The sequence below is a fragment of the Mustela nivalis genome (genome assembly GCF_964662115.1).
Source record: "Mustela nivalis genome assembly, contig: HAP1_SCAFFOLD_2090, whole genome shotgun sequence".
Classification (NCBI taxonomy): Eukaryota; Metazoa; Chordata; class Mammalia; order Carnivora; family Mustelidae; genus Mustela; species Mustela nivalis.
The window spans coordinates 13,505-40,474 of record NW_028134574.1 but is presented as its reverse complement, the minus strand read 5'-3'; the positions used below and the strand labels follow the sequence as shown (position 1 = coordinate 40,474).

General features: G+C 50.8%; 1 protein-coding gene across 3 annotated transcripts in view; it reads left to right on the top strand.

Moving 5' to 3' along the window:
- STEAP3 (STEAP3 metalloreductase) overlaps nucleotides 1–26,970 on the top strand; it is a 48,153-nt gene that overhangs the window by 9,512 nt on the left and 11,671 nt on the right. For 2 of the 3 annotated variants that reach the window (XM_082750919.1, XM_082750920.1), the window contains exons 2-3: nucleotides 19,361–19,860; nucleotides 21,690–22,217. In XM_082750919.1, the coding sequence (XP_082607045.1) occupies nucleotides 19,361–19,860; nucleotides 21,690–22,217 (1,028 nt within the window). The remainder of the gene's footprint in view (nucleotides 1–19,360; nucleotides 19,861–21,689; nucleotides 22,218–26,970) is intronic. The other variant, XM_082750921.1, reaches the window with a different exon arrangement.

The window sequence follows — 26,970 nt, the reverse complement described above, 5'->3', positions numbered from 1 at the left end:
TGAATAAATAAAATCTTGAAAGGGAGGGAGGGAGGAAGGAAGGATGGATGGATGGATGAGGTCCTGACAGTACAGCTTCTCCAAGGGGATGGGAGACCACCCAGAAGTTTGAGGAGACAAGAGAACGCAGAGCTCACCCTAGCTACTGAATCGGGGGTGCTGGGGCTGCCCCAAACCTGCAGCTTAAGAACCCCCCTGGACCCCACAGGCACCTATGCACTCCCAGTGAGCAGAATACCATGAGCAGGGGTGGGGATACCTAGGGGTACAGGGCACCAGGTCCCTGCCCTTGGGGAGCCTATAGTCTCACTGGGAAGCTGAGTGACCATCCAGAGTACCAGCAGGCAGCAGAGGGAGATTCTGGGGTAGCAGTCAGTGAGTGGCCCACAGCAAAGCACAGGAAAGGTGTAAACCAAAATGTGGTTTGGGGGGCTTTCACATTCACTGTTTAACTGAATGATCAGAACAGAGAGAGAAAGGCATCTGGGCAAGGTCACACTGCAATCTGTGTGCCCTGATTTATGCTGGACACAGGGGATTCAAGAATACCCCTGCCTATGGGAGGTCTCTCTCTGGCCAAAGAGACAGGACACAGGCACAGCAGTTAGACGACTGTGCAGCCCCTGTTCTGCCACTTGTAATAACAGAGTGACCTGCCCAGAGCCGGGTGGTATATGTATTCTGGTTCTCAAAATGAGCAGGGTTACTCAAAACCTCCATTTTCCAAGATCACCAGTTTTCAAACAAGTGGAAAGCTGTAGAATATACTTGTCCTATGACTGGACATGGTATAATTAACTTCGATGATTAAAAAAAGACTCCAAACCTCTGCCTGCCCTCTGGTCTGCCAGCGTGGCCTCTGGGGTCGCCAGAAAAGCCGTCATCAGGAGGCAGGCTCACGCCCATCCTGGCTTCGCCCTTGTGGCAGCGCGGTCTTCTGTCTGTGGGTCCTTCTGTCTGTCCTTCTCCCCACTGTGAGCACTGACTAGCAAGGACGACCATGGAAGCTCTGTCGGCACAGAAACTCTGAGAAAATGATCACGAAGCCAATGCCAGCCACGGTGATTGCGATAAATTACCCCCACGGCAATTGACAAATTGCTGCTTTCTGCAGCCATTATGTTTGGCTTTGTAACCCGAAGAGTAAACGCACCTCCCTCCCTCCCTCTCTCTCTCACACAGATACACGGACACACAGAAACACACACACACACGGGGAGTGAGCACACCTCTCTCTCTCCCTCTCTCTCTCTCTCTCACACACACACACACACACACACACACACACACGGGGAGGCAGCCTCCACCTGGCCTAGATGGGGCATCCTGGGTTTTGCTGGCTGTCCTGCCTCAGTTCCTGTGGCCAAGACACTGGAGTCTGAGCCACTCATTATCCCCAGTGAGGTTTCCTCCCCAAACAGGAAGTATCAGCCAGAACGGCTCTCTTGCTGTGCACTCGGTAACCGGGCATCAGTCACTGCTCCCAGTCCAGGAGCCGGTCCCCGTGGCCAGGAGCTGGAGTGTAAGCTGAGGAGGGCAGTAGCCCAGCGGGTCCCTTGCCTCGGAGGGTCAGCTTGAGCCCTGACTTCAAAGACAGAGTCATGCTGCCCATACATCAGAGGGAGCCCTAAGCAAGAGGCAGTGGCCTGGATCACAGCGGGGTTGCTGGGGGACTCAGGATTCAGACGCTGGCGTTGGCCACATGTCACAGCAGCCTGCTGTCGGTAAGTCTGGGCAGGGCACGGGTCCACCGTGGCATGGGATGGCTTGTGGGCCTCTCCCCGCCGACGCCGCCAACCCCTGGCCTGCTTCCTTGTGCCTCAGCGTCTCAGGGAGTCAGAAGAATTAGGGCTTTGCAGCCTCAGTGCAGGCACCCCTGATTGGGAACTGGCCGCAAAGAGCGCAGCGTCATGGAGTTCTTGCCAAAGTAAAGCGGGAAATATGATCATCCATACATGAAGTCGGGAACCTTCTTGCAAAGTAAAGGGTTTGAGGATTTATCACACATGGTGCCTTTGGCTAGTAAGAGCGATGGCTTTGTGGGTTCTGGTGTATTAAAAAAAAAAAAAAAGATGTTTACAGTGCAGGTCTGTGAAAGGCTGGCCCATTGGGAACCATAAATTTTACTTACTGGTAACCATTTCTGGGTTGGTTTAGCACAGACCTGCTGCTGTAAGTTATCGAACCGGATTTTTCTAGAATGATTAAGAAATCTAGATGTTTGTAAAGAGCCCTATAAATTATTCATTCATGTCTATTTTGCAAAGCATTGTGGTGATAGACCTCTCTTTTTTTTGTCACACTAAACTCGCTGGTATGTGTACTTGTGTGTGGATCGGTGTGTGTGTGTGTGTGTGTGTGTGTGTGTGTGTGTTTGCGTGTGTGCCTGGGCTTTTTCTGTTCTCTTTTCTAGGAGTTGTCAGCCTTTCTTTTAGAAATAATAATGATTTTTTTATGATGTCTAAATAATGATTCCAGGCAGTATTACAAGAAATATAACAGTAAAATGTTTGTAAGAGTCCATCAGCAAGGAAAAATGGTCACAGAGAACATAGAAATGGACCAATTAAGATGTGTGTGGCTGTAATCCAGCTTTTAAACCCTGATTTGAGACTGGCATCCTTTATCCTGTCCCCCCATCCCCCGACCCTCAGGTCAGCCCTGAAGGATCGGAGGGTGGGGTGCCTGGAGTCAGGTGGAGCCTTGCTCTTGCCTCCTGAACCCGCAGCAGGAGAGAGGGAGGGCCTGGGACCTGAGCTGCTGTGGTTTAGAAGCTAGGATAGAGGGCGGCCCCGGGTGTGCAGAAATAGCTGAGAATGAGAGGCTGGAAAGTCCAAGTTTGGGCAGCTCAGCAGGGCCGAGGAAAGCCACGAGGAAGGGAGCAGGCCACCCCAGAGCCCCATGTGACCAGGTGACCAGCTATTAGTCATTCCCGCAGCAATGAGCTGCCTGGCCTCACTACCTTAGAGGCAGCCTGAGTCCTGAAACTGGCTGGGACTAGGGCCGGAGCCAACTCTGGGACCTTACGGAAGTCCTAACTGGACCTCAGTTTTCTCATCTGTAAAATGGAAGTAATGATAGCCTTCCACAGGCCACACCCCGAGAGTGCAAGTGCAGGGTCAGATCTCCACGGTGTGAGTCTGGCCACGTCTCCCCATGACTGCTGTTCCATGATTGCAGGTGTGCTACATGTCAAGCCCAGGCTAGATGCGGGGATGGGATGGCCCAGCACGGACCTTACTGCCCCGGGGAGGCCCAGAATTTCTACACGATGTGGCTTTAAGGGCTGTCACATGGAGGGAAGGGGGAACTAGGGGACTTCCCTTAAGCTACTTCTCTTTGCATAGTAAGTAGCCTACTTTTTACTTGGATTGTTTATTTCAGATTCATACGACAGGAAAGGTCTTACAGAAACTGTTATTCTTTTTACCTTCATGGGAAATGTGAATTATTTCTCTCAAAGGGAATTAGTTTTAATGTCAGCATTAGCACCTGGGTGTGGGGTGATAGATACTGGGGTGGGGAGATACAGGACCTCACCACCATCCACCCCTTGGACCTCTAAGGGAAAGTACCCACCATTGTATGCTGGTCCCATCTTGGTACCCCTGCCGAGTCAAGAGAACTGGGGTGGGTGGGAGGATTCGTTCTGTCTCGAACCAGAGGTACCGTGAGGGCTTCATGGAAAAGGTAGCCTTTCTGCTGGACCTTGAATTTTGTCATTTGGAGGGAAGGGGACTTCCAGGCAAAAAGATTACATCTGTGTCCAGAAAAAAGCATGCAGTGTGAGTGGGGAGGCCACAACGGGGCCTTGTCAGCCCCTGGACACCCCTGCTTCATGGAGACTGCGCAGACCATCTCGAATGGTTATTCCCCCCACCTAACCCCCTCCAGGCTCAAAAGCCCACAGGCCCTGGAGCCATTGACCCAGCATTCCTGAAACCCTCTTCCGTAGGAACCCACATACTAGGCTGTACCCTGATAGGGCTCACAGCTGTTGTTTGATTTTCTACTTTGACCAGAGCTGCACGAGGCTCTTCGTGTTTTTCTGTTTATTTTCAATGAGTCTTCTGTGTGATTAAGTGTATCGAATAGCGAAATGCCTGACCAGGTCGAACAACAGGATCGGGGCCGTGGTAAGGGTTAGAAAGTCGCGATATTTAATCACCACTGAGTATAGGCGGGCCCATTAGGTTCCGAGGAGTACAACCAATGACTTCTGAAGATGCTTTGCCCCTATGCTCTGAATATCCTTCTGCCCCAGAAACTAGAGGTTGAGTCATTCAAGCCACAAAAATTAATTGAGCACCTAGTCAGTGCCAGGTCCCAGGCTAGGTGCTAGGGACATAGAAATGAGTATGAAGTGGCCCATATTGATGGAAAAGCAAACCAGCGTGTGCTGTCAATAGTCCCATGCCAATGCAAAGTAAGCCCAGAGTGTGAGATCCCCTCCATCTTAAGGGTCTGGGACGAAGTCAGGAGGTCTCCCAAGGCTGCCTGGACCAGCCTTTTGAGCCCTCAGGGATTCTTGCCAAAGTTAGAGGTCTGCACAGAGCCAGCCCATTGTGGGTGGGTGGGAAGTCAGTGCAGGACCTTACCCATATTTGGAGACTGGAGGCTGACTTCAGTGTCCCTTGGAGCCCAGAGGAAGATGCTGCACAAGGACTGGGAGGGCCTCTTCGAGGCTTCTTTGAAAAAGTGTCCCATTGGCTGGACAAAGCAGGAGAAGCATGCATCTATCCCCAACCAGGCCAGTGAGGCAGGCTGAGTTCCTTGGCCAAAGCCCCTGGAGCTGCCTTGGTTTGTCTTAGCTGCTTATGCCCCTTTCCCTGCCTCCACACCTCCTTCTGCCCAGGAACAGAGGGCTCTAATCTCTGATTCTGCACACCTACACCATGGCAAGGGGAGAGGGGTCTGGGGCTGCCAGAGCCCATGAGACCCATCTGGCCCCGGGCTCTGTGGCTCCAGGTATCCCTAGAAAGCAAGAAGGCACCTAAGCCCAGACGCTGAGACTGCAGATTCAGCTGCTGCCGCCTGATAGCCTCCAGCCTGGCTGGATAAACCAGCCCGTCGGGAGCTGGCTGCCCCCACGTGCCAGCGCCCTGACCTCACTGGGTAGAGATAAGCCACTCCCTGGCTCCCACAGCGCCTGGGCATGCCCTCGTGTGAGCACTCTTCTTCTCACACAGGCTGTAGCTGGCCTTTCCTTAAAGAGCCCCAAGAGGATAGACTGTTTTCTGGCTCCCTGCCAGAATACCTGCTGGGGACATAGTAGGTTTTCAGGGAATATCAAATGAGGACATTTTTCAGGATTGGTAGGACCAACTATTGTGTAACACTGCACAGGTTGTGCACTGCAAAATTCCAGAAGGTACTATTCACGTGGATTACAGTGTGGATGGGGGCCCCTGAGGTTGGGCAGCATGAGGACCCTAAGGGCTTGAGTGTCTTCTCTGCATCAAGCCGCTAGCCTTGGTGCTGACCATGGGGACGTCCCCCTTCCACTCCTTCTAACCAGCACGGACCACCATCCTTCCTGTGTGAGGGCCGTGGGTGGTAATGAACTGGTCCACTGAACACTTCTTCCCAGCTTCACTGTCATACTGAGGTAGCGGAAGAGCCCCGGATGCTGAATCAGGCCATCTGAATTCTTGGCCAGCCAGGTAACTGGAAGATGTCCCCAGTCAAGGTGTTGGGGGCTCCTGGGTCCGCAGAATCTGTATGGGGACAGCCCAGTGCTGCCCCCTCTTTACCCTCCGGGGGTCTGGTGACCCATGTCGGAGTGGGGGAGGGGCCATGGGAGCACTTCGTGGAGAGTTTGCCTCATGGGCTCAGGGAGTAATGTTTCCATGGCCCTGACCCCCTTCTCCCCGGAAGGACCTAGCTCTGGGCGGCCAAGGGGGCTGCAGGGGTGAGGCATGGGCACCTAACCCTCAGGGCTGGGAGGAGCACAGGGAGAGAGCACTGGTACGAGGGGTCCCAGGGGGGCAGGGAGGACTTACGGAGGAGACAGATGAAGAGCTGGGCCTGACTATAAAAACCCAGGAAAAAAATCGAACCTGGAGTGGTTCACCCTTCACACAGCACCTTTTGCAAAGGTATCCTGCAGTCATTTTCAAAGTGTGGTCCTGGAGCAGCAGCGTCAGAAATTCTGAGGATGGAGCCCAACAATGAGTTTAGCAAGCCCTCCAGATGACCCCGGTGAGGCTCAGGTTTGACCCGATAGGGGTTGGGTGCTGGGCTAACAAAAATGAGTTTGATTCAGTTCCCACGCGTGAGGAGCTTAGAGTCCGGGGAGAGGGCAGACGGGAGAGAAAGCAATGCGGTCAGTGGGAAGGGGGCTGCTCTCAGGGCTGTGGAAGCAGAGAAGCAGCTGGTGCAGGTTTGATCCAGGAGCTGGTGGTCCTGATGAGAAAGGGGGTCTGGGGACACCGGTGGCATGACGACTGTCCCTTGGGGGGAGCCGGTTGTTGGGACTAGCCATCCTTGAGAGCTCAGGAAGCCCATAGCCTGGTCCCAGACCACTCTGGTGCCCCACTTCTGACCCCAGCCTCTCCCTCCTGTCCTCCCCATCCCTGTTCCGCCGCCCCCTTTTCTCCCCACTCCCTGAACCCCAAAGAGCCACAGATCCCTCCCTACAATTGCCTTTGTGGGAAATGTGTGCATAGCTCCAGGCCATTATCTCAGAGCACATTTTTAGAAAATTTCAGAGTAAATTTTTCCATTCAGCAGAGAACGCCATGTATTGATTTGTGCATGTCTGTTCCTGCTTTACACAGACAGAAGGTTTTCAAAAATCCTGGACAGGAAGGAACAAAATGAAAAGGGAGTGAATTGAACAGGTTCGGATCGTGCACTTTGCTGATGCGTATAATCCTCAGAAGTCTCCTTTAAGTAGGTAATGCTATTCTGCAGTACAGATAAGGAAACCGAAGCTCGAAAGGTAAAGGGACTTGCTGAGGCCACCCCGCAAGTAAGTGGTAGGGCTGCAATCTGACCCCAGCTCTCTCTGAGGCTGTGTTCTTGCTGGCCTGCCTTGCAGTTTATCAAGGCCACTGAACCTGCATAAGTCGGAAACATCGAGCTGTTTCCTCAGCCCCTATTCTGATGGATGTGCTCAGGGGAGCCAGCCTAGCCCACCCAGACAGGCTCCCAGTGACCCTGATGGCACCCCAGGGATGCTCCTCTCCCTCGTTAAGGAGGGGATGCATTTGGTGGGGGAACAAGGAACGGATCCAACCTAGTGCTGGCAGATTCGTGGCTAGGTGCTAGTTTCCAGCTGTGTGTCCTTATAAAAACCCTCTGCCATTGGCGAGAATAGCAGAGGATGCTTCCATACCCCCTCTCATTGGCATGCATTGGCCTTGTTCATGGATGCATCCCGGGAGCTGGAAGGGCGGGCCTCAGACCTCGGCACCTTCCTCGTGTGCTGTGCACCATGGCCCTCGGTGGCTTGTCTGCTTGCATGGGTTGGAGCTCAGAGCGGGAGCTGTATGAGCAAAACCTGCAGGTTCCACCCAGAAGCCAGAGGACCAGCCTGTGGCACTGCTCCCCTACAACAGTTATTAATACTTTTGACTACACACTTACTTTTCTAGAGGACATGGGGCAGAGAAACTCAGATATATGGGACACAACCAGGGAATAACTTAGAACCACCAGCACTGATGTCCCGGGATCCATGCTCTAAGCTCATGAGGAGGCCTTGGATTCCCATGCAAAGCAAGTTCACTGTTTGTTCACACACATCAGGCTGTACTATCTCAATTTCCTTTTTTTTTTTTTAGGTTTTATTTATTTGTTAGGGAGAGAGAGAGAGAGCACAAGGAGGAGGAAGCAGCAGGGAGAGGGAGAAGCAGGCTCCCCACTGAGCAAGGAGCCTGATGCAGGACTTGATCTCAGGACCCCAGGATCATGACCCAAACCCAAGGCAGACACTTAACCAACTGAGCCACCCAGGCATCCTTCAGTTTCTTCTTTTTTTAAATAGCAACTTCACTGACCTGTAATTCACCTACCATACAACTCCCCTATTTCAAGTATATAACCCCGTGGTTTTTAGTATATTCATGGAGTTGGACGGCCATCACCACAGTCCATTTTAGAATCCTGTCATCACCTCTGAGAAGAAACCCTGTACCGTGAGCACTTTCCGTACCCCCACAACAGCCCCCTTTCAAGGCAACCACTAATCTACTTCTGTCTTTGTAGACTTGCCTCTTGTAGGCATTTCCTGTAAATGGAGTCATATGGCGTGTGGCCTTTGTGACTGGCTTCTTTCTTTTAGCCTCGTGGCTCCAAGACTCAGGGTTCCCTAGCCCCATAGTCGTGCCATCTTGCTGTTTGTTGCTGAATGATACTCTGTTGTGATGTGATGGATGAAGCCATCCAAGGGGGTATGAAGTGGCCTGTCATGCTTTAATTCGTTGTCCCTGGGGCCTGGGGGCTCACGAGGCTGAGCATCTTCTCCTGTTCCTCATGACAATTTGTGTATCTTTGTGGGAGAAACGTGGATCCAAGTCCGTTGCGCATGGTCATATAGGTTATTTGTCTTTTAGGGACTGAGTTGTAAGAGTTCTTTATATATTTGGGAGCAAGCCCCGTTATCAGATCAATGATTTGCAATTTTTTTCTCCCATTCTGTGGGCTGTCTTTGTGCTTTCTCAGTGGTGTGTGGCCTGTACTTTGTCCACAGCAGGACCTGGGAGGGCTTTAAGAGCAAGTGGGCAGAGAGCGAGCCGTGATCAATGTCCTGACAACCAGGGAGGATTTAAACCTGTAAACTTATGAAAGGGTTTTACAAAAACGAGGACAAAACCCAAGGACATTCCATCCTTGCAGTTTGGGGTGATGCCAGGGTGCTCAGTGAGGATCTGACTGCTTCTCTTGAAATACGCACTGCATTTTGGAAGAATTTTTGGTCCCCAAGGATAAGCAGAGTAAGTTTTGAAGCTGTGAGATCCAGGATGTTTGCCTTTCTTCAGAAATATACACGAAACCTCCATGATGCCCCCAGCACAGGGCTGGATTGCAGAGTTAACAGCCGTGCAACTGAACGTGGCAGTCTCTCCCTTGCCAAAGCTGACAGGAGGGTAGAGCAGCTCACGTGAGCCTAGGAGCCACCAGGCGAGGACTTGCAAGTCCCCAGCTGCTGAGCAAGGCCCCAGGTACATGCGGCCCCCAGCTGTCCCAGGAGGGAACCTGGGCAGTTATTGGTGCCTTTGGGCTCAGGTCTCCAGGATGGATATGGGGCTCCCCTGGATTGTAAAGGGTCATTCCCTGGGGCCAGCAAGAATACTTAGAGTTTCTTTAATGTTTAGCCTTATCCTTTCACATGTATCTACATTGACATTTATGTTAACATAGGATTTATTCTGTGCATAACATTATACAGCACAAATTACGTTTTCAATATATTTATCTTACAAGTAAACATAGCAGTAATAGGAGGAATGTGTCTTCCCCCAACCCTTAAATTTAATTTTACTGACTAGATAAAACCTAAACAAAGTTAGAAGATAACGGTGGGCCTCTTGAGATTAAGAGCTGTACCCTAGTTCTTTCTGGGTCTCCAGGGACGGCTAGGGCTGGAGATGTTGGCTTATGTCAGCCTCTGCGTGGGAGAGGGTGGAAGGCACCCTAGCCCACCCACAAACCACCTCTCCTCCATCCAGCCTCAAGATGCCACAGCCAGCCATCCCACCCCCCCACCCCGATGTGACCCCTCCCTGACCCCTTCATGGACAGGGACTGCACTGGCCACATGAGCCTAAGGGTTGGCCCTCGCAGAAGAGGCTGTCAGGCTGTCCGTGGCGTGACTGGCCACCATTAGTGGCCTGCCTGAGAGTAAGCAGGAGTGGGTGGGAGTGGCCAGGAGCAGGCAGGCAGGCCAGTGAACCCCCATGACTCCCAGCCACAAACACAGCCCGTGCCATGACCTTGCCGGGAAGGGGGAGGGAACAGGCAAGCCTGGGCAAACACCCAGAGGGGATGAGGCCCTGTGGTCTGGGCCAGTTTCTGCACAACGGAGCCTCAGTGCGGGTTTTGTCCGCTGCTTGGTGGAGAGCGGCGGGGGTGGGGCATGCAGGCAGGTGGACGGTCTGTGCACAGGCGGCAGCAGGCCCCAGCCTGCTGTAATTTGATACCCTTCCCACTCCCTCCCCCAGTTCCGTAAATAGAACCACCAGGGAGCCAGGGCCCAGCCAGAATCAGTCACTCACCTTAGGGCCCGGAGGATAGGACAGGCAGCAGGGCTCTGCTGGCCCCACGCCACCCCCTCATCCTGGGCCTCTGGGACTTGGACCACTTGCTCTCCCTTCTCTGGCCTTCATGCCGACAGCAGACCCTGTGCTGGGCACCGGGAAGGCAGAATTTGGGGAGGTTGCCTGTGAAGCCCCTTAGAGCACAATACATGCACATGCACATACACGCCAGCACACGCGTCAGAAAACCCGGCTCTGACCTCTTGCCCATTAACTCAGTTCATCCTCAGAACAACCTTGGAGGAAGTACAAGTAGTGCCCCATTTGAAGGAGGGGACGGAGGCACAAAGAGTTCTCCCCAGTAAGTGACCCCAGTGCCCCGACCGGGTAGCTCTAGTCCCCTGCATAGGAACTTGTAGTGGCCGGAGCTGCCCCTGGGGTGGGAGGCCTCCCAAGAGAGATTTACAGCCGGGCACTTTCCAGTGCCAAGGACCCAGTCTTGGTGGCAAGAAGCACTTAGGGATGCTTTGTTTTTGGTTTCCATGCGGTCTATGACTGAAGGCAGGCCCCTAAGTGTGGTACCATTAATACCCTGGGAGGGAACTGCAGGTGATTTGGCGCAGCCACTCAGTTAGAGAAGCTGCCCAGAGAGGCTCAGCAACACTCCGCTATCCCACCACCAGGTCCTCGCACAGCCAGGACCAGTCCCAGATCCGCCCCCTCAACCCCAGCCCCTGCCCATGGCTTCCCTATGCTGCATCTGCCTTCACCCTAGCCCCCAGAAGGGAAGCAATACCGAGTCAGGTTCTGAGCACAGAGCTTCAGGAACCAGCCCCACATAAGTCCTCCCCACCTCCACCTTGGGGTGCTCAGTCTGGGGTTCAGCACAGACGAGATTCAAAGTCTGGCTGTCACCGACTTCCTCCATTCGGTCTAGTTTGCCGTGAGGCTGTAAACCACGAGGGTTTCTCCCCTAGCCCACTGATGCTGCAAATGCCAGGAAGCCCTCCCTGGTTTCCCCCTGGGATGCGGTGTCTATTCCTGGGCTTCGTCCTCTGGCACTCTGTGTCCAGTTGTGGATGGATGCGTCTTATGGAATGTGTCCCGCACCACACACGTGCGTGCACAGTTGTAAACCATCCAAGAGTGGGAGCCATGTCTTTCTCATCTTTATTCTCTATCTCTCTTTTTTAGATTATTTATTTATTTGACAGAGATCACAAGTAGGCAGAGAGGTACACAGAGAGAGAGGAGGAGGAAGCAGGCTCTCCTGATTCAGGGCTCGATCCCAGAGCCCTGGGATCATGACCCAAGCTGAAATTGGAGGCTTTAAAACACTGAGCCACCCAGGCATCCCTCACATCTTTATGTTCAGCACATGTGTTGGGAAGAGAGAGCAAAGGAGACCCTTCTGGCCCAGAGGGACTTCCACGGGACCCTCTGAATTGCTAGCAGACATGGAGAAGTTAGTCTGGGGGCTTCAGGGTGGTTTTGCCCCCCCACCCACCCATAAAGGCAAGCCTCGCCCCAGGGCAGGTGTCGTCAGGTGGCCGATGCAGGGACTGGGGAAGGCCCATGTGGATCTGTCCAAGCCCTGACTGACCGTGGGAAATGCTGGGGTCCCCATGAGGGGTTTACATTCAGCTTAGCCAAATCCCCCATGCAGGCCTGGGAGCTCGAGGCTACCGGCAGAGTCTCTGTCATGACACGCCCCACTTTCCCAGGGCTGAAGAGGGGCTAGCAGGGCTTCTGCATCTTTCCTTTGCCTTGTCCCTGCTATGGGTACAGTGCTGGCACCAGCATCTGCTTACTCTTACTGAGCCACACCCGCTGAGTCCTGCGCTGTTTTAAGTGCTTTACGTATATTGACTTATTTATTCCCACAACCTCCCGTTAAGGAAGGTGCTGTGATTGTCTCCTTCTATTGCTGGGGAGATGGAGGAGGCACTGGCAGGCCCACAGCCACAGTTAGAGGTTGGCCGAGTCAGAAGTAGAACCCAGGCAGAGTTGGTTGCCGAGGGTGGCCTTCCACGGACACGCGACTCCAGGTCTGCACTCGAGGGATTGTCGGGAGCCCTACTGGCATCTGCAAAGGCTAGCTCATCACCGTTTGGAAAAATATCCTTGTCCCCAGAACCAGGTGGAAAATGCTCTCCCATGTTGCAGGGAGGTACTATGTCCATGAGGGCATCGAGTTGAGTCCCATGTGAGCAGGTTGGGGGCCCTGGCTGCAAAGCATGTCCTCTGACTCTTGGAATGGACAGTCAGTGCATGCCCGTCTACTGTGATCCCCTCTTCTCAGCCACAGGGTCCCAACTCTACCACCCACGAGGGATCTCTGGACAGCTCCTCTGTCTGGACAATAGGACTCTTGGTGAAGCTCACTGCAGAGGCTGGCAGATCTGCGTCCTGTTCTCCTTTCCCCATTACCCTCTGTGCTCCCTGGAGCAAGTTCTTCAAGCTCTCTGAGCTCAGCTTCCTCCCCCTTTAAGTTGGAGGAGAATCATAGCACCTATTTCGTGGGGTCCTATGAGGCCTCGACAACCATCACTCGTGGAAAAGGTCTTAGAGAAATGTCCAGCATATGATAGGCATGCGTGGTGTTGCCTTGTCAGATGTCCAGGTCAGTTTTCCAAAACCTTTCAAGATTGCATTCTCTGTCATCTTGGAGCTGAGATCACGATCTGCATTTGCAGGGGTGGAAGCTGGGGCCCAGAAAGGCACAGGGGCTTGTCTAAGGACACAGAGCTGGTCCATGACAGAGCTGGAGCACAGCCTCCTGGTCCTCCTGCTCCCCCTTGCATTAGACCCTAAACCCACCATACACATATACAGCCCTCACCCAAGAGGCTGCTGTGGAAAGTGGGAAGAGGGGATTAAGCCATCCCTGCTGCTCCATTGGTAGCAGTGATCTTATCTCTTCTTTGCCGAGGGTTCCCATGGACCCATAGGCTGGTGAGACCCCTGGACTTCTACTCAGAATAATGTTCTTACAGAAAGGGGCAACCCTCTTACCCTGTTGGTGGGAATGCAGACTGGTACAGCCACTCAGGAAAACAGAAAGTTGAAAATAGAACTACCCTAGGACCCAGCAATTGCCCTACGAGGTATTTACCAAAAGGATATAAACATAGTGATTCAAAGGGGCACCTGCACCCCAGTGTTTATAGCAGCGATGTCCACAACAGCCAAAATACGGGAAGAGCCCAAATATCCATCGGCAGATGAATGGGTAAAGATGTGGCACGTGCACGCGCATGTGTATGTGTGGTGGAATACTATGCAGCCGTCAAAAGGAATGCCATCTTACCATTTGCAATGATGCGGGTGCAACTAGGGGGTGTTAGGTTAAGTAAAATTAGAGAAAGACAAATACCATATAATTTCACTCATATGTAGAATTGAAGAAACAATAGATGGACATAGGAGAAGGGAAGGACAAATAAGATGAAAACAGGCAAAGCATAAGAGTCTCTTAACACTAGGAAACAAGCTGAGGGTTGCTGGGGGGATGGGATGACTGGGTGACAGGCATTAAGGAGGGCACGTGATGTAATGAGTTCTGGCTGTTGTATGCAACTGATGAATCACTAAATTCTACCCCTGAAACTAATAATGATAATGATAATAATAATAAACACTTCCAATGTCAAGCAAGAAGATGTTAGTTGAAAAAAAAAATAATGCTCCTACATGCACAGAATATGTTATTCTGTTATAGGGTTACAAAGGAGACCGGTTACAGTGAAACGTAGTTCCCAAATGTTTCTAAATGTTTCATAGTAATAGACATGCTTCTTTATGAATACATTAAATAACAATATCTAACCGCTGGTGTGATATTTACTGTCATTTTATTTATTTTTATTTTCCCCCACCCTTATTGAAGTTTGATTGACAAAACTATATATTTAAGGTGTACAGTGTGACATACACAAGTGAGATCATGTAGTATTTGTTGTTCTGTGTTGGCTTATTTCACATAATGTTCTCCAGGTTCATCCATGTTAACACAAATGTCAGGATTTCCTTCTTTTTTGAGGTTGAATAATATTCCTTTGTGTATATATACCACATTTCCTTTGTCCATTCATCACCTGTGGACACTTCCCATTATTCCCATATCTTGTCTACTGTGACTGATAATGCCGTGAACATGGGGTGCAGATATATCTCTTTGAGAAAGTGATTCTTTCTCTTTTGTTTAAAGATTTTATTTGTTTTTTATCAGAGAAAGAAAGAGCACAAGCAGGGAGAGCAGCAGGCAGAGGGAGAAGCAGGCTCCCCATAGAGCAAGGAGCCCATTGTGGGACTCCATCCCAGGACCCTAGGATCTTAATCTGAGCCAAAGGCAGATGCCTGACCAACTGAGCCATCCAGGCGATTCTAAGGAAATAGTGATTCTATTTCCTTTAAATATATACTTAGAAGATGGATTGCTGGATCCTATGGTAATTCTATTTCTAATATTTTGAGGAACCTTCATGCTGTTTTCCGTAATAGCTGCAAGAATTTATATTCCCACCAACAGTGTGCAGTGGTTCTCTTGTTTCCACATTCTCTCCAACACTTACTATCTTTTGACTTTTTTATCTTTCTGATAATAGTCATCCTAACAGGTTTGAGAAGAGACATCAGTGTGGCTTAGATTTGCATTTCCCTGATGACTAGTGATGTTGAGCATCTTTTCGTATACTCGTTGGCCATTTGTATGTTGTCTTTGGAAAAATGTCTATTCAGGTCCTTTGCCCATTTTTAAACAGAATTATTTGTTTGGGGAGGGGTTGTCTTGTTTTCTTTCTTTTACTTATTTATTTATTTATTTATTTATTTTTTGGTGGGGTCTTTAGGGTTTTCTATATGTAAGATCACGTCAGTTGCAAACAGAAACAAATTTTACTTCTTTCCAATGTGGATGCCTTTTCTTTCTTTTTTCTTGGCTCGGAGCTGTGGCTAAGACTTCTATGCTATGTTGAATAGAGGTGGCAAGAGGGGCATCCTTGTCTTTTTCCTGATCTTAGAGGCAAAGCTTTCAGCTTCTTAACCAATGGGTATGATACTAGGTGTGGGCTTGTCATATATGACCTTTATTATGTGGAGGAGTACTCCTTCACTATGAATGGAGTTTTCTTCACCAAAGGATGTTAATTTTGCCAAATGATTTTTTTTCATGTGTTGGTAGGTTCACATGATTTTTATTTCTGTGGATGCATGTCACATTTATTTACTGGTTTGTATATGTTGAACCATCTTTGCATCCCAGGGATGAATCCCACTTGATAGTGGTATAGGATCCTTTTAATGTGCTATTGAAGTTAGTTTGCTAGTAATTTGTCAAAGATTTTTTTCATCTGTGCTTATCAGGGATATTGGCCTATAATTTTCTTCTCTTGTAGTGTCCTTACCTGGCTTTGGTATCAGGGCGACTCTAATTTCATAAAGTGAGCCTGAAAGTGATCCCTCCTCTTTGACTTTTTTGGAACAGTTGGAGAAGGACTAACATTAAAAATCTTCTTGAAATACTTGGTGGAAGATTTCTTACTACTGATTCAGTCACCTTACTCATTATTGGCTTGTTTAGCTTTTCTATTTCCTCATGATTCTGTCTTGGTAGATGGTAGGGTAGGTTTTTAGGAATTTATCCATATCGTCTAGGTTGTCCAGTTTTTTGCCATATAATTGTTTGATAATTGTAGTGGTCTCTTATGATCTTTGGTATTTCTGCAGTATCAGTTGTAATATACCTTTCATTTTTTATTTGGAGTCTATTTTTTCTTAGTCTAGCTAAAGTTTTATCACTTCGGTTTATCTTTTTAAAAAACCAGATCTTAGTTTCATTGATCTTTTCTATTGTTTTTCTAGCCTCTATTTCATTTATTTCTACTCTGATCTTTGTTTTTTCTTTCCTTCTGCTAGAACTTCAGAATTGTTCCTTTTTAGCTCCTTGAAGCGTAAAGGTAGATTGTGTGAGATCTTTCCTCTTTTGTAAGATACACATTAAGCTACAAACATCCCTCTGAGAGCCACTTTTGCTCCATCCCGCAAGTTTTGGTATGCTGAGTTTGCATTTTCATTTGTTTCAAGATTTTTGAATTTCCCTTTTGATTTCTTCTTTGGTTCATTGGTTGTCCAAGAGTTTATTAGGGGTTTTTTGGGGTATTGAGTTGGATACATTTTTTTTTATAGATTTTGGATACTACCAACCCTTTATCAGATACGTCATTTGCAAATATCTTCACCCATTCTTCAGGTTGCCCATTCGTTTTCTAGTTGTTTCCTTTGCTGTACAGAAGCTTTTTTCTTGATGAAGTCCCAGTAGTTCATTTTTGCCTTTGTTTCCCTTTGGCTCTGGTGACATTTCTAGTAAGTTGCTCTAGCTGAGATTAGAGAGGTTGCTACCTGTGTTCTCCTCTAGGATTTTTTTAAAGAATTTATTTATTTGTTTGACAGAGACACAGAGAGAGAGGGAACAGAAGCTGGGGGAGTGGGAAAGGTAGAAGCAGGCTTCCCACCGAGCAGAGAGCCTGATGTGGGGCTCGATTCCAGGACCCTGGGATCATGACCTGAGTTGAAGGCAGACGCTTAATGACTGAGCCACCCAGGCCCCCCATCCTCTAGGATTTTTGATGGATTCCTGTCTCACATTTAGGTCTGTCATCCATGTTGAACTAATTTTTGTGTGTGGTGTAAGAAAGTGGTCCAGTTTCATTCTTCTGCATGTTGTTGGCCAGTTATCCCAGTGTCATTTATTGAAGACACCCATCTTTTTTTCACTGGATATTTTTTCTGGCTTTGTTGAAGATTAGTTGACCATATAGTTGTAGGTCCATTTCCAGACTTTCTATTGTTTTTTTTTTTTTAAGATTTTATTTATTATTTGAGAGAACATGAGATGGGGGAAGGTCAGAGGGAGAAGCAGACTCCCCATGGAGCTGGGAGCCCAATGTGTGACTCGAACCTAGGACTCCGGGATCATGACCTGAGCCAAAGTCAGTTGCTTAACTAATTGAGCCACCAAGGCCCTCTGGACTTTCTGTTCTGTTCCATTGATCTAGGTGTCTGTTTTAGGAGCCAGAGTGTAGTATGTCAGGCAAAATTAAGTCTGTCAGAGAAAGACACATACCGTGTGATTTCACCCATGTGTGGAATTTAAGAAATAAAACAGATGCACACAAGGAGAGGGGCAGAATTGGAGAGAGGGAAACAAACGGTAAGAGACAAAGATGGAAAACAAACTGAGGGAGGGAGGTGGTTGGGGGATGGGCTAGATGGGTGCTGGGCATTAAGGAAGTGACTTGTTATGTTGAGCACTGGGTGTTGTATGTAAGTGATGAATCACTGAATTCTACTCCTGACACCAGTATTACACTGTATGATGACTCATTAGAATTTAAATAAAAAATTGAGAAGAAAAAGTGTATGCCTTAATTTCCACATATTTGTGAATTTGCCCTTTTTCTAGTTATAGACCATTGTGATCAGAAAAGATACTTCCTATGATTTCAATCCTTACAAATTTGCAGGACTCATTTTATGAGTTACTTTGTGATGTGTCCTGGACAGTGTTCTGTGGATGGATGAGAATGTGCATCCTGCTGCTGTTGGATGGCATGTTCTGTGTATGTGTTAGGTTCGTTTGGTCTCAACGGTAGTCCAAGTCCAGCATTTCTGTGCTGATTTTCTGGATGATCTATCCATTGTTGGGGGGGTAGTGAAGTCGCCTATCATTATTGTGCTGCCATCTATTTCTTCACACCTGTTAATATTTGATTTATAAATGTATGTCTACCATAATTTTAAGTGAGTGACAAGTTTAAATAGTATTTGAAGAACTCTTAAATAGTATTTGAAGAACTTGGGATATGGTCAGCACTGACTGCCAGCACTGTCTGCTGCTCGAGGGAAATGGCAAATTTCAGTTTGAAGTCAGCAGAATTTTTCTTGCCCAAGCTCACTGTGAGCTCCTTGCTCAAGCCCAGGTTTTCCACCATGGCCACTCATGTGTCCAGCTCAGTAAAGGAGATCCCAGGGCACCCACGCAATCTCAGGGTCCTGCTCACTGTCATGTCCCACTGCAGCCCCCCTCTGAGAGAGCAGAGGTCAGTGTTCATTCGTTCACTCAGCTGACATTGAACTCCAACTCCAGGCCCTAGGACAAAAATGGTGAGACCCAAAGTCAAATAATATGAGGTTCCTGCCTTCAAGCTGCTCGTCATCTACTCAAGGAAGAGCACAGAGGTGCCTTCCCAAAGTGCAAAATGGGAACAAGCACAGGGACATGTCACCCTTCCTATTAATCAGAAAATACCCAGTGGCGGTGAGGTGGGGGTCACTCCTGGACAGTAACACTGTCCATCCATCTCTCACATACTCCTCTGAAAAGAAGTATGGCACTGCATAGCATTCATCATGGAAGTTGGTGGGTTTTTTTTAAGCATTCCTTTTTTAAATTTTTTTATCTTTTTAAGGATTTTTTTTCTTTATTTGACAGAGAGAGACACAGCAAGAGAGGGAACTCAAGCAGGGGATGTGGGAGAGGGAGAATCAGGCTTCCCATTGAGCAGGGAGCCCGATGCAGGGCTGGATCCCAGGACCCGGGGATCACGACCTGAGCCAAAGGCAGACACTTAACTGAATGAGCCACCCAGGCGCCCCAAGCATTACTTTAAAAAAAAAAAAAAGATTTTATTTATGTATTTATTTATTGAGACAGAGAGAGATCATGAGTGGGAGCAGGGAATAGAGGGAGAAGCAGACTCCTGCTGAGCAGGGAGGTCGCCACAGACACGATCCCAGGACCTTGGGATCATGACCCAAGGCAAAGGCAGATGCTTTACGGACTGAGCCCCCCCAGACACCCTCATCATGGAAGTTCTATATACTTCTTTCTCAGCACTACGCAAATTTGCATGTTTGTCCCAAGGAAATAATTCAGGACACTGGGAAGAGGGTGGAAGGCAGAGGTCCTTCTTACTCTTCTGAGTTTGTGCCCTGCTGGGGAAGGCCTTGCTCAGCCAGTACCAGCACCTGTTAACACCCGTGGAGGTCTGTTGGGTGAATGTTTGACCACCATGTGGTTACAGTGGACAAGTAAGAGGAAGGTGGTATGAAGGACAGCCTGGGAGCTCTCCGCTGATCAAGTCCTGCTTTCTTTCCAGCCACCCAAGTGTCAGGAGAGATGGATAAGCCACTGATCAGCCGCCGCCTGGTGGACAGCGATGGGAGCCTTGCCGAGACCCCCAGTGAGGCCCCCAAAGTGGGCATCCTGGGCAGCGGGGACTTTGCCCGCTCCCTGGTCACACGCCTGGTGGGCTCTGGCTTTAGCGTGGTGGTGGGGAGCCGCAACCCCAAACGCACGGCCGGGCTGTTCCCCTCAGCGGCACAAGTGACTTTCCAGGCGGAGGCAGTGGACTCCCCTGACGTCATCTTCGTGGCCATGTTCCGGGAGCACTACTCCTCACTGTGTGGCCTCAGTGACCAGCTGGCTGGCAAGATCCTCGTGGACGTGAGCAACCCCACAGAGCAGGAGCACCTCCGGCACCGCGAATCCAATGCAGAGTACCTGGCTTCCCTCTTCCCTACATGCACAGTGGTCAAGGCCTTCAATGTTATCTCTGCCTGGACCCTGCAGTCTGGCCCAAGGGATGGGAACAGACAGGTAGGTTCTGGTGGGGAATACCAGCCATCAAAACAATAAATATAAATGGCTACTTTTTGTTGAGGCCCCTTAGTACACCAGGCTTATCTCACATCACTATAGAGTTCCAATTTACACAGTGGGAAACTGTGGCTCAGAAAATGTTAATGAACTTATGCATACCAGGTCTTATGACTGGAGAGCTGGGATGTGAACCCAGTTCATACGAATCTGAAACCTGTGTCCTTTCTTCCATGGTAACTCGATTTCTGGGAGGGCAAGGTGGAAGACGCTTTCTTTTTACTATCTGGAGTCAAGAGAGACTCTGCTATGAGAATGGACTTAGAAAGAGGAAAGTAACACATTTATGTGCCAAGTCCCGAGGAAGCAGGCAGGTCCCAAACTTGAGCACTCGAATTCCAAGGGCTTCCAAAAACTGAGTCAGTTTTCCAGAACAGTCAATAGTGGATTTTTTTTTTCCCCTGGGGATTGGAAAATGGCTCCAGGAAATGGCCAGAGCTGCATACAGTTGTTGGCGGGAGGGGTTCCTATGAAGACAGGGTGTTTTTAATTTATTTATTTTTAAAGATTTTATTTATTTATTTGACACAGAGAGAGAGACAGCAAGAGAGGAAACACAGGCAGGGAGAGGGAGAAGCAGGCTTCCTGCTGAGCAGGGAGCCCAATGTAGGGCTCGATCCCAGGACCCTGCGATCACAACCTGAGCCAAAGGCAGATGCTTAATGACTGAGCCACGCAGGCGCCCCGACAAGGTGGTTTTTAATGCCGAAAGGATGTCAGGCTCTACGTGTGTGAGAACTTCTACCAATTCATCCAGCCCAGATGCCTCCTGTGCCCAGCTCTGTGCCACTCTGTGGGAGAGCGCTCAAGGGTCTCACTGCCCTTGACTGGAGGGCCTTGTATGTAGCCTGCACCGTAGGACTCCCATGTGTGGACAGGCAAGGAACAGTGTGTGAGGACTGGGTGGCAGGGCCTAGAAGGAAACAGAGCAGCTGGCTAGGGAAGACTTTGAGATCAGCTTTGGCCTGGTCCTACTTCCTGGTGTCAGGTGCAGGGAGCGGGGAGGATATCCCCGCTGTGGGGACCACCTGCAAAGGTACAGAGGTGAGTAATGAAGCTTCTGGACCTCAGTTTCCTCACCTGCAAAATGGGGCCGTACCGACCTGTAGGCTTTTGGTAAGGCGGCAGGACTACGTGTGTAAAGCTTAGCGCATAGAAGGTGCTGAGTCCATTCTGCGGACCAGACAAACCATAGCCGTGTGAGCAAGGCCACAGTGTTCAGAGATCCAAGGACACCACCCGGAGCTCACAGTGGGAAGCCATGGGCTATGAGTCTGGGACTGGCTTGTGTGTTGGCTGAGGGCCATGGGGGCCGAGGTACACCATCAAAGGGGACACTCATGAACTGAGGGACAGAGCTGCATCCACGGCTGCGTGTTCTGGGCCATATTCAAAGGCCATTTACTGAGCGAGCCCCAGAGCAGGCCACCGTTCTCCAAGTACCTACTCCAGGGGCTCCTGGGGGCTCCTCGGGTGCCATGTTGCTTGTGGTTGCTGATAGCCATGAACTAGACAAAAACGCTCATTGTTGGGTAAGCCCTGGGTCCTCTTTTTGCATCGTGGTCATGCTGGACCAGGGGCCAGGAGGCTACGGGGGCCGGGGGGAAGAGCCTGGGCTGGGAATCAGAGCCACCTTCTGTGCTGTGGCTCGTGGCCTCAGCTTCCTCTGCTGCTCAGTGAGGAGTTGGGTGGAGACGCTGCCCCCCAGTCCCTGCTCACCCCTGTGGCCTGTGACCCCCTCTGATTCTCCCCTTACCTCCTCCCCCCAGGTGCCCATCTGCAGTGACCACCCGGAAGCCAAGCGGGCGGTCTCGGAGATGGTGCAGGCCATGGGCTTCATGCCTGTGGACATGGGGTCCCTGGTCTCCGCCCGGGAGGTGGAAGCCATGCCCCTGCGCCTTCTCCCAGGCTGGAAGGTGCCTGCCCTCCTGGCTCTGGGGCTCTTCATCTTCTTCTACATCTACAACTTTGTCCGGGACGTCCTGCAGCCCTACGTGCGGGATGGCAAGAGCAAATTCTACAAGCTGCCCGTGTCCGTGGTCAACACGACGCTGCCGTGCGTGGCCTATGTGCTGCTGTCCCTGGTGTACCTGCCCGGCGTGTTGGCAGCTGCCCTGCAGCTGCACCGTGGCACCAAGTACCGCCGCTTCCCGGACTGGCTGGACCACTGGCTGCAGCACCGCAAGCAGATAGGCCTGCTGAGTTTCTTCTGTGCTGCGCTGCACGCGCTCTACAGCTTCTGCCTGCCCCTGGGCCGCGTCAACCGCTACGAGGTGGTCAACCTCGCCATCAAACAGGTACGGCCTGCGTGTGCAGCCACCACCCCACCCCCAGCCCACGGGGTCCTGCCAGGGCGGCTGCACGAGATGCCGAGGACTGGTGAGCCAGGCAGAGTGGTGTCGACGCTGGGGGACGCAGCACAAGGCTGGGAGCAGTGGGGGGGATGGGCACAGGACAGTTTCAGAGGTTCCGCAGAAGGACCTGGGTGCTAAGGAGAAAAGCCAAGCAGGGGAGAGTGGTGGAACTGTCTTAAAGCAGGTTAGAGGGGAGGCCTTGCTGAGGTGGTGACAGGTGAGCAGAGGCGGAAGGAGGTTGAGAGCGGTCAGCTGGCCCAGGGAGCAACCAAAGCAGAGGCTCTCTGGTGGGAGCATCCAAGAAACCAGCGAGGGGTGGTGGGCCAGGCCTGAATAGTTGAAGCCAGACTGGGGAGGCCCTGAAGGCAGAGGAAGGGTTTTGGCCTTGGGCTCTGAGTGAAACAGGGAGCCGGGGAAGGGTTTTGAGGAGGGGAGATGCTCTGCCTAATGTTTTAGCTGGCTTATTCTGGTTGCTGTGGGGAGAACAGGCAGCAGGGGGCAAAGGCACATGCCAGGAGACCCACTGGGGCCCGCACAGGAGCCCAGATGAGAAGTCACAGGGGCCTGGAGTAAGGTAGGAGCAGCAGAGGGCAGGAAAGTATTGAAGGCAAATTTTTGAAGCCAAAGTGCATAGCATTTTGAAATAGAAGGTATGTGGGATGGTCAAGAATGACTCTGGGTTTTTGGCCTGAGCACCTGGATGGAGGCAGTTGCCATCAGGTGAGGTGCGGAAGGCCACAGAAGCAAGCTGGGGAGTGAGGGGCCTGGGGAGAGGTGTTAATGATTCATTCATTTAGGAAAACCTATGGTGCTCTTTGCCAGCAGGATTCCTGGGGAATAGAGGGCCTTCAGGCCAAGCCAGGTAGCAACACAGGCAGCACCAGCAGGCACCTGTACCCACAGAAAAGGGTCCCCTGATGATCCCCCTGGTTTACAAAGCTTACAGGGCCTGATTATGAGGCTCCAGTCTATAAGCAACATTGCCTTTTCTTCCTCTACCATGTGCTAATGCTACCTCCAGTCCCTGGCCAGGCACATGGGTCCTTCCCACTACAGGACACTAGTTACCCACTATAGTTTGGCCCAGTTGCCAGTGAGACCCTCATTCCAGCCCAGGCGGCCTCTGCAGTTCCTGTTCTCGTGTGGGAGACAGAGATCTCCTCAGGTAGACCCACCATGTAGCCATCCCCTCAGAAGCCCAGCAACCTCCCAGAACGGGACTTGGAGGCAAGTCTGGGCTGCTTCCAGAGAACCATGGAACTCAGCCCTCCATTCACTCTTGGGGCTCCCCTGCTGGTAGTTTCTTAAGTGCCCCCATCCTTCCCTACCCACAGACACCTGGCATCATTGCATCTGTGGGCTGAGTCTTTCCCAAGAGAAAGGAAGAACCCCAGACTTCAGGCGGAGAAGCAAGACGCCCACTGTAAATGAGAAGAAGGGAAAAATAATAGGACACAAACCTTGAAAAAGAATATGCTGTATTCTAGGCACCATCTTAAGTGCTTCATGGACTCCCCAGGAATTCATTTAACCCTCATCCCTCTAATGCACGTGCTAGGCTACCCTTATTTTATAGGTAAGCAATGGAGGCACAGAGAGGTTAAGTCACTTGACCAAAGTCACACAGCCTGTAAGTGGCTGAGCTGGGATTCAGATCCAGCCATTTGACTTCAGATCCTTGCTTAGATCCTTACTGCTTTATTTGGGGAAACTAAGTCCAAATGAACAGTTGAGTAAATGATCCCAGAACTCAGGTCATTCACTCATTCATTCCCTGAGTACCAACTCTGCCAGGCCCTGGGGCTGCAGAATGGCATAAGACCCGACTTGTCTCTTGCTGTCCTGATTCTGCGGTGGGAGTGGGGGTGGTGCAAATGCCTGAAGGCCAGAGCCCTAAACTCTTGCTCTCCAACATCACTAATTAGAACAGAGACCTTGACCTTCAGCAGGACACAGCCTCCGGTTTGTCCTGAAGGCCCTAATGCAGAGTGAGGCCTCTCCCACTGCTTCTGTTTGTGATGCTCTTTGATGATATTTTCTTCTAAAATGAGCCAGTCCGCTCAACAGGAGGCTCTGCGGGGCTTCTCAGGGATTGGCACAATGTCTGCTGCCCAGGAGATGGCAGATCTGGGTGGCAGGTGTTTCAGGTAGTGGGTGGAGAAGAAGGTAGTTCCTCCTCCCCCTAGAGCACAAGACAGACCCTTGTGCCCCCCTTCTCCCATCTGCCCTCTGATTGCCATTCTCTCAATTCTCTCCCCTGCCAAGGCTCTACTTGATGTTGTATTAACTCCATTTGCAAATAACCAGAGCGCAGAGGGCTGAGCCCTGTAGGGCTGCGGGCGCACCTCCCCACCATGGAGGTTGCCAGGCAACCGTCACTCCCACAGGACAGCATCACTTGGAGACTGTGAAGCCGTGTCATGCACCGGTCTTTCACTTGTCCTGCAGAGTTCTGGAAGGTGGAGCTGGAGCTGAACCCAGGGCAGATGTGAGAGTGTCGGGGAGGAGGAGGGGTTAGAGGGAAGGAGTGGGGAGGAGGCCAACACTGGGCAGGGCATCCCAGCAGCTGGAACGGGGAGGTGTTGGGGGAGAGGCTGGGTAGTTTGTGGCCTCAGGCCCTGAGTCTAGGTGGCTGAAGCTGCTGTGTATTCAGCCCCTGACTTCAGGCTCCTGCCTGCCCCCAGGCCATCCTCAACAGGGCCTCCAGGGAAGTCAACACTCCCCACCCTGGCAGGGAAAGGGACCACCGTTAGCCTGGGCACAGGAAACTCTCCACAGTTCCCTTCAATCCCCTGAGTCTGCAGATTTGGAAACAGAGTGTTATCCTAGCCACAGTCCCTGAGACTGTGTTCATCGACAGTAGACCACCTTACAATACCTAATATTTGTACAGGGCTTTCTGATTTGCTTGTGTGGCTCCCTAGAAATGCTTTTCAAGATCAAAATCAAAGATCAAAAACAAAAAATCAAAGAAAACGATTAACCCACACACTGTTTTCTCCGACCGCTTACTACCTACCCTCTCTAGGCGGTTGGAGAATCTAAAATTTGCATCTTACCTTGTCCCTGATGAGAAGCAGCTCAGTGATCCCCCACCATCCTCAGGGTAATGAGAAACACTTCACAGTGCAGTGGCGTTCTCCCTCTGCCCCCACCGCTGGTCCTGTTGACACTCAGGTCCCATGTTGCCCACTGAGTGGCCACAGCTCATTCCTCCTGCCCCGGACCCCCCACCCTGGGACACCTTGTCTGACAAACTTGTATTTCTCTTTATTAAAGATTTTTATTTATTGATTTGAGAGAGCACAAATTGGGGAGAGAAAGAAGCTGTCTCCCTGCTGAGCAGGGAGCCCGATGTGGGGCTCAATTCCAGGACCCCAGGATTCCGGGATCATGAGCTGAGCTGAAGGCAGATGCTTTACGACTGAGCCATCCAGGGGCCCCCTGTATTTCCCTTGTCAACCCTGCTTCTGTTAAGCTCCTCCTGCCTGTCTCGCCCACTTCCCCATACCCACCTCTCTATAATCTGCTGTATTTTGTCCACACTTCCATGATGTTTATTGCGTACCTCTTCATAATCCCTCATTGATAGGTCTGTCTTCTGCCCCCATTCCGTTCTGTGACTGCGCCTTCCACCCCTAAAGTCCATGGCTCCTAAGAGATTCGCAGTGGACGTTCATGGAGCAGCTGTTAAATTAGCCACCGTGAACCCAATATCCGGTATGAGCTTAGGGCAAGAACTAGTCTAACTTCCTAGCTGCTGTTAAAAACAACGGCACTGGGCGCCTGGGTGGCTCAGCCAGTTAAGCGTCTGCCTTCGGCTCAGGTCGTGATGCCAGGGTCCTGGGATCGAGCCCCACATCGAGTTCCCTGCTCGGTGGGAAGCCTGCTTTCCGTCTCCCACTTCCCCTGCTTATGTTCCTGCCGTCTGTCTCTCTCTCTTTCTGTCAAACAAATAAAATCTTAAAAAAAAAAAAAAAAAAAGCACCAGCCATTTATTGTGCTAATCACCTACTGTGTGCCAGTCATATGGGACTCACTGCACAAATATTGTCCTTTCTTCCTCTGTGATAACAGCCAGAAGAGGCCGTGGTGCAATTAGCCAGGGAAGGGACTGCCCAGGGTCTCGTGACTGCCCCCTCGTGGCAGCGTTGGCATGGCACCCAGTCTTGGGACTGAAGGCGTTCATTGTTCATTACCAAAGGCCACCCTTTACACATCCTGTGTCCACTTTCTCTGGGCTAGCCTGGGGGTCAGCGCCACGCTCTCACCACCTTTGGGACAAGGAGAGGGGCTCATGCCACTGACCCAGCTCAAGCTGGGCCTCCTGCTCCTGGGTTCTTCAGGCCAGAGCGCACAACCCACAGGGAAAGGAAATCCTACATGTGAACAGAGCTATTCCGTCTCCTATTGGCAACCACTATCCTTGTCATTCTCAAGGTGGCCAGCTGGACTAGCTGTGAACACGGGAGAATTACCAGGGGAATGTAGAGCTGCTGAATAGACATTCCAGGTAGCCGTGGGTGACCCTGGACACCAGAGAGCCCTGAGCCCAGCACAGTGGTCCAGCCAGGTGGCAAGAACCCCACAAGCTATTGAAGGCAGCCAGGGTGCAGATCCTCACACAGGTCCCTTGCCACCCATTGCTCGCCTGCCCACCTCACCCCACTGCTTCCCGGAGGCATTGCAGAGTGGA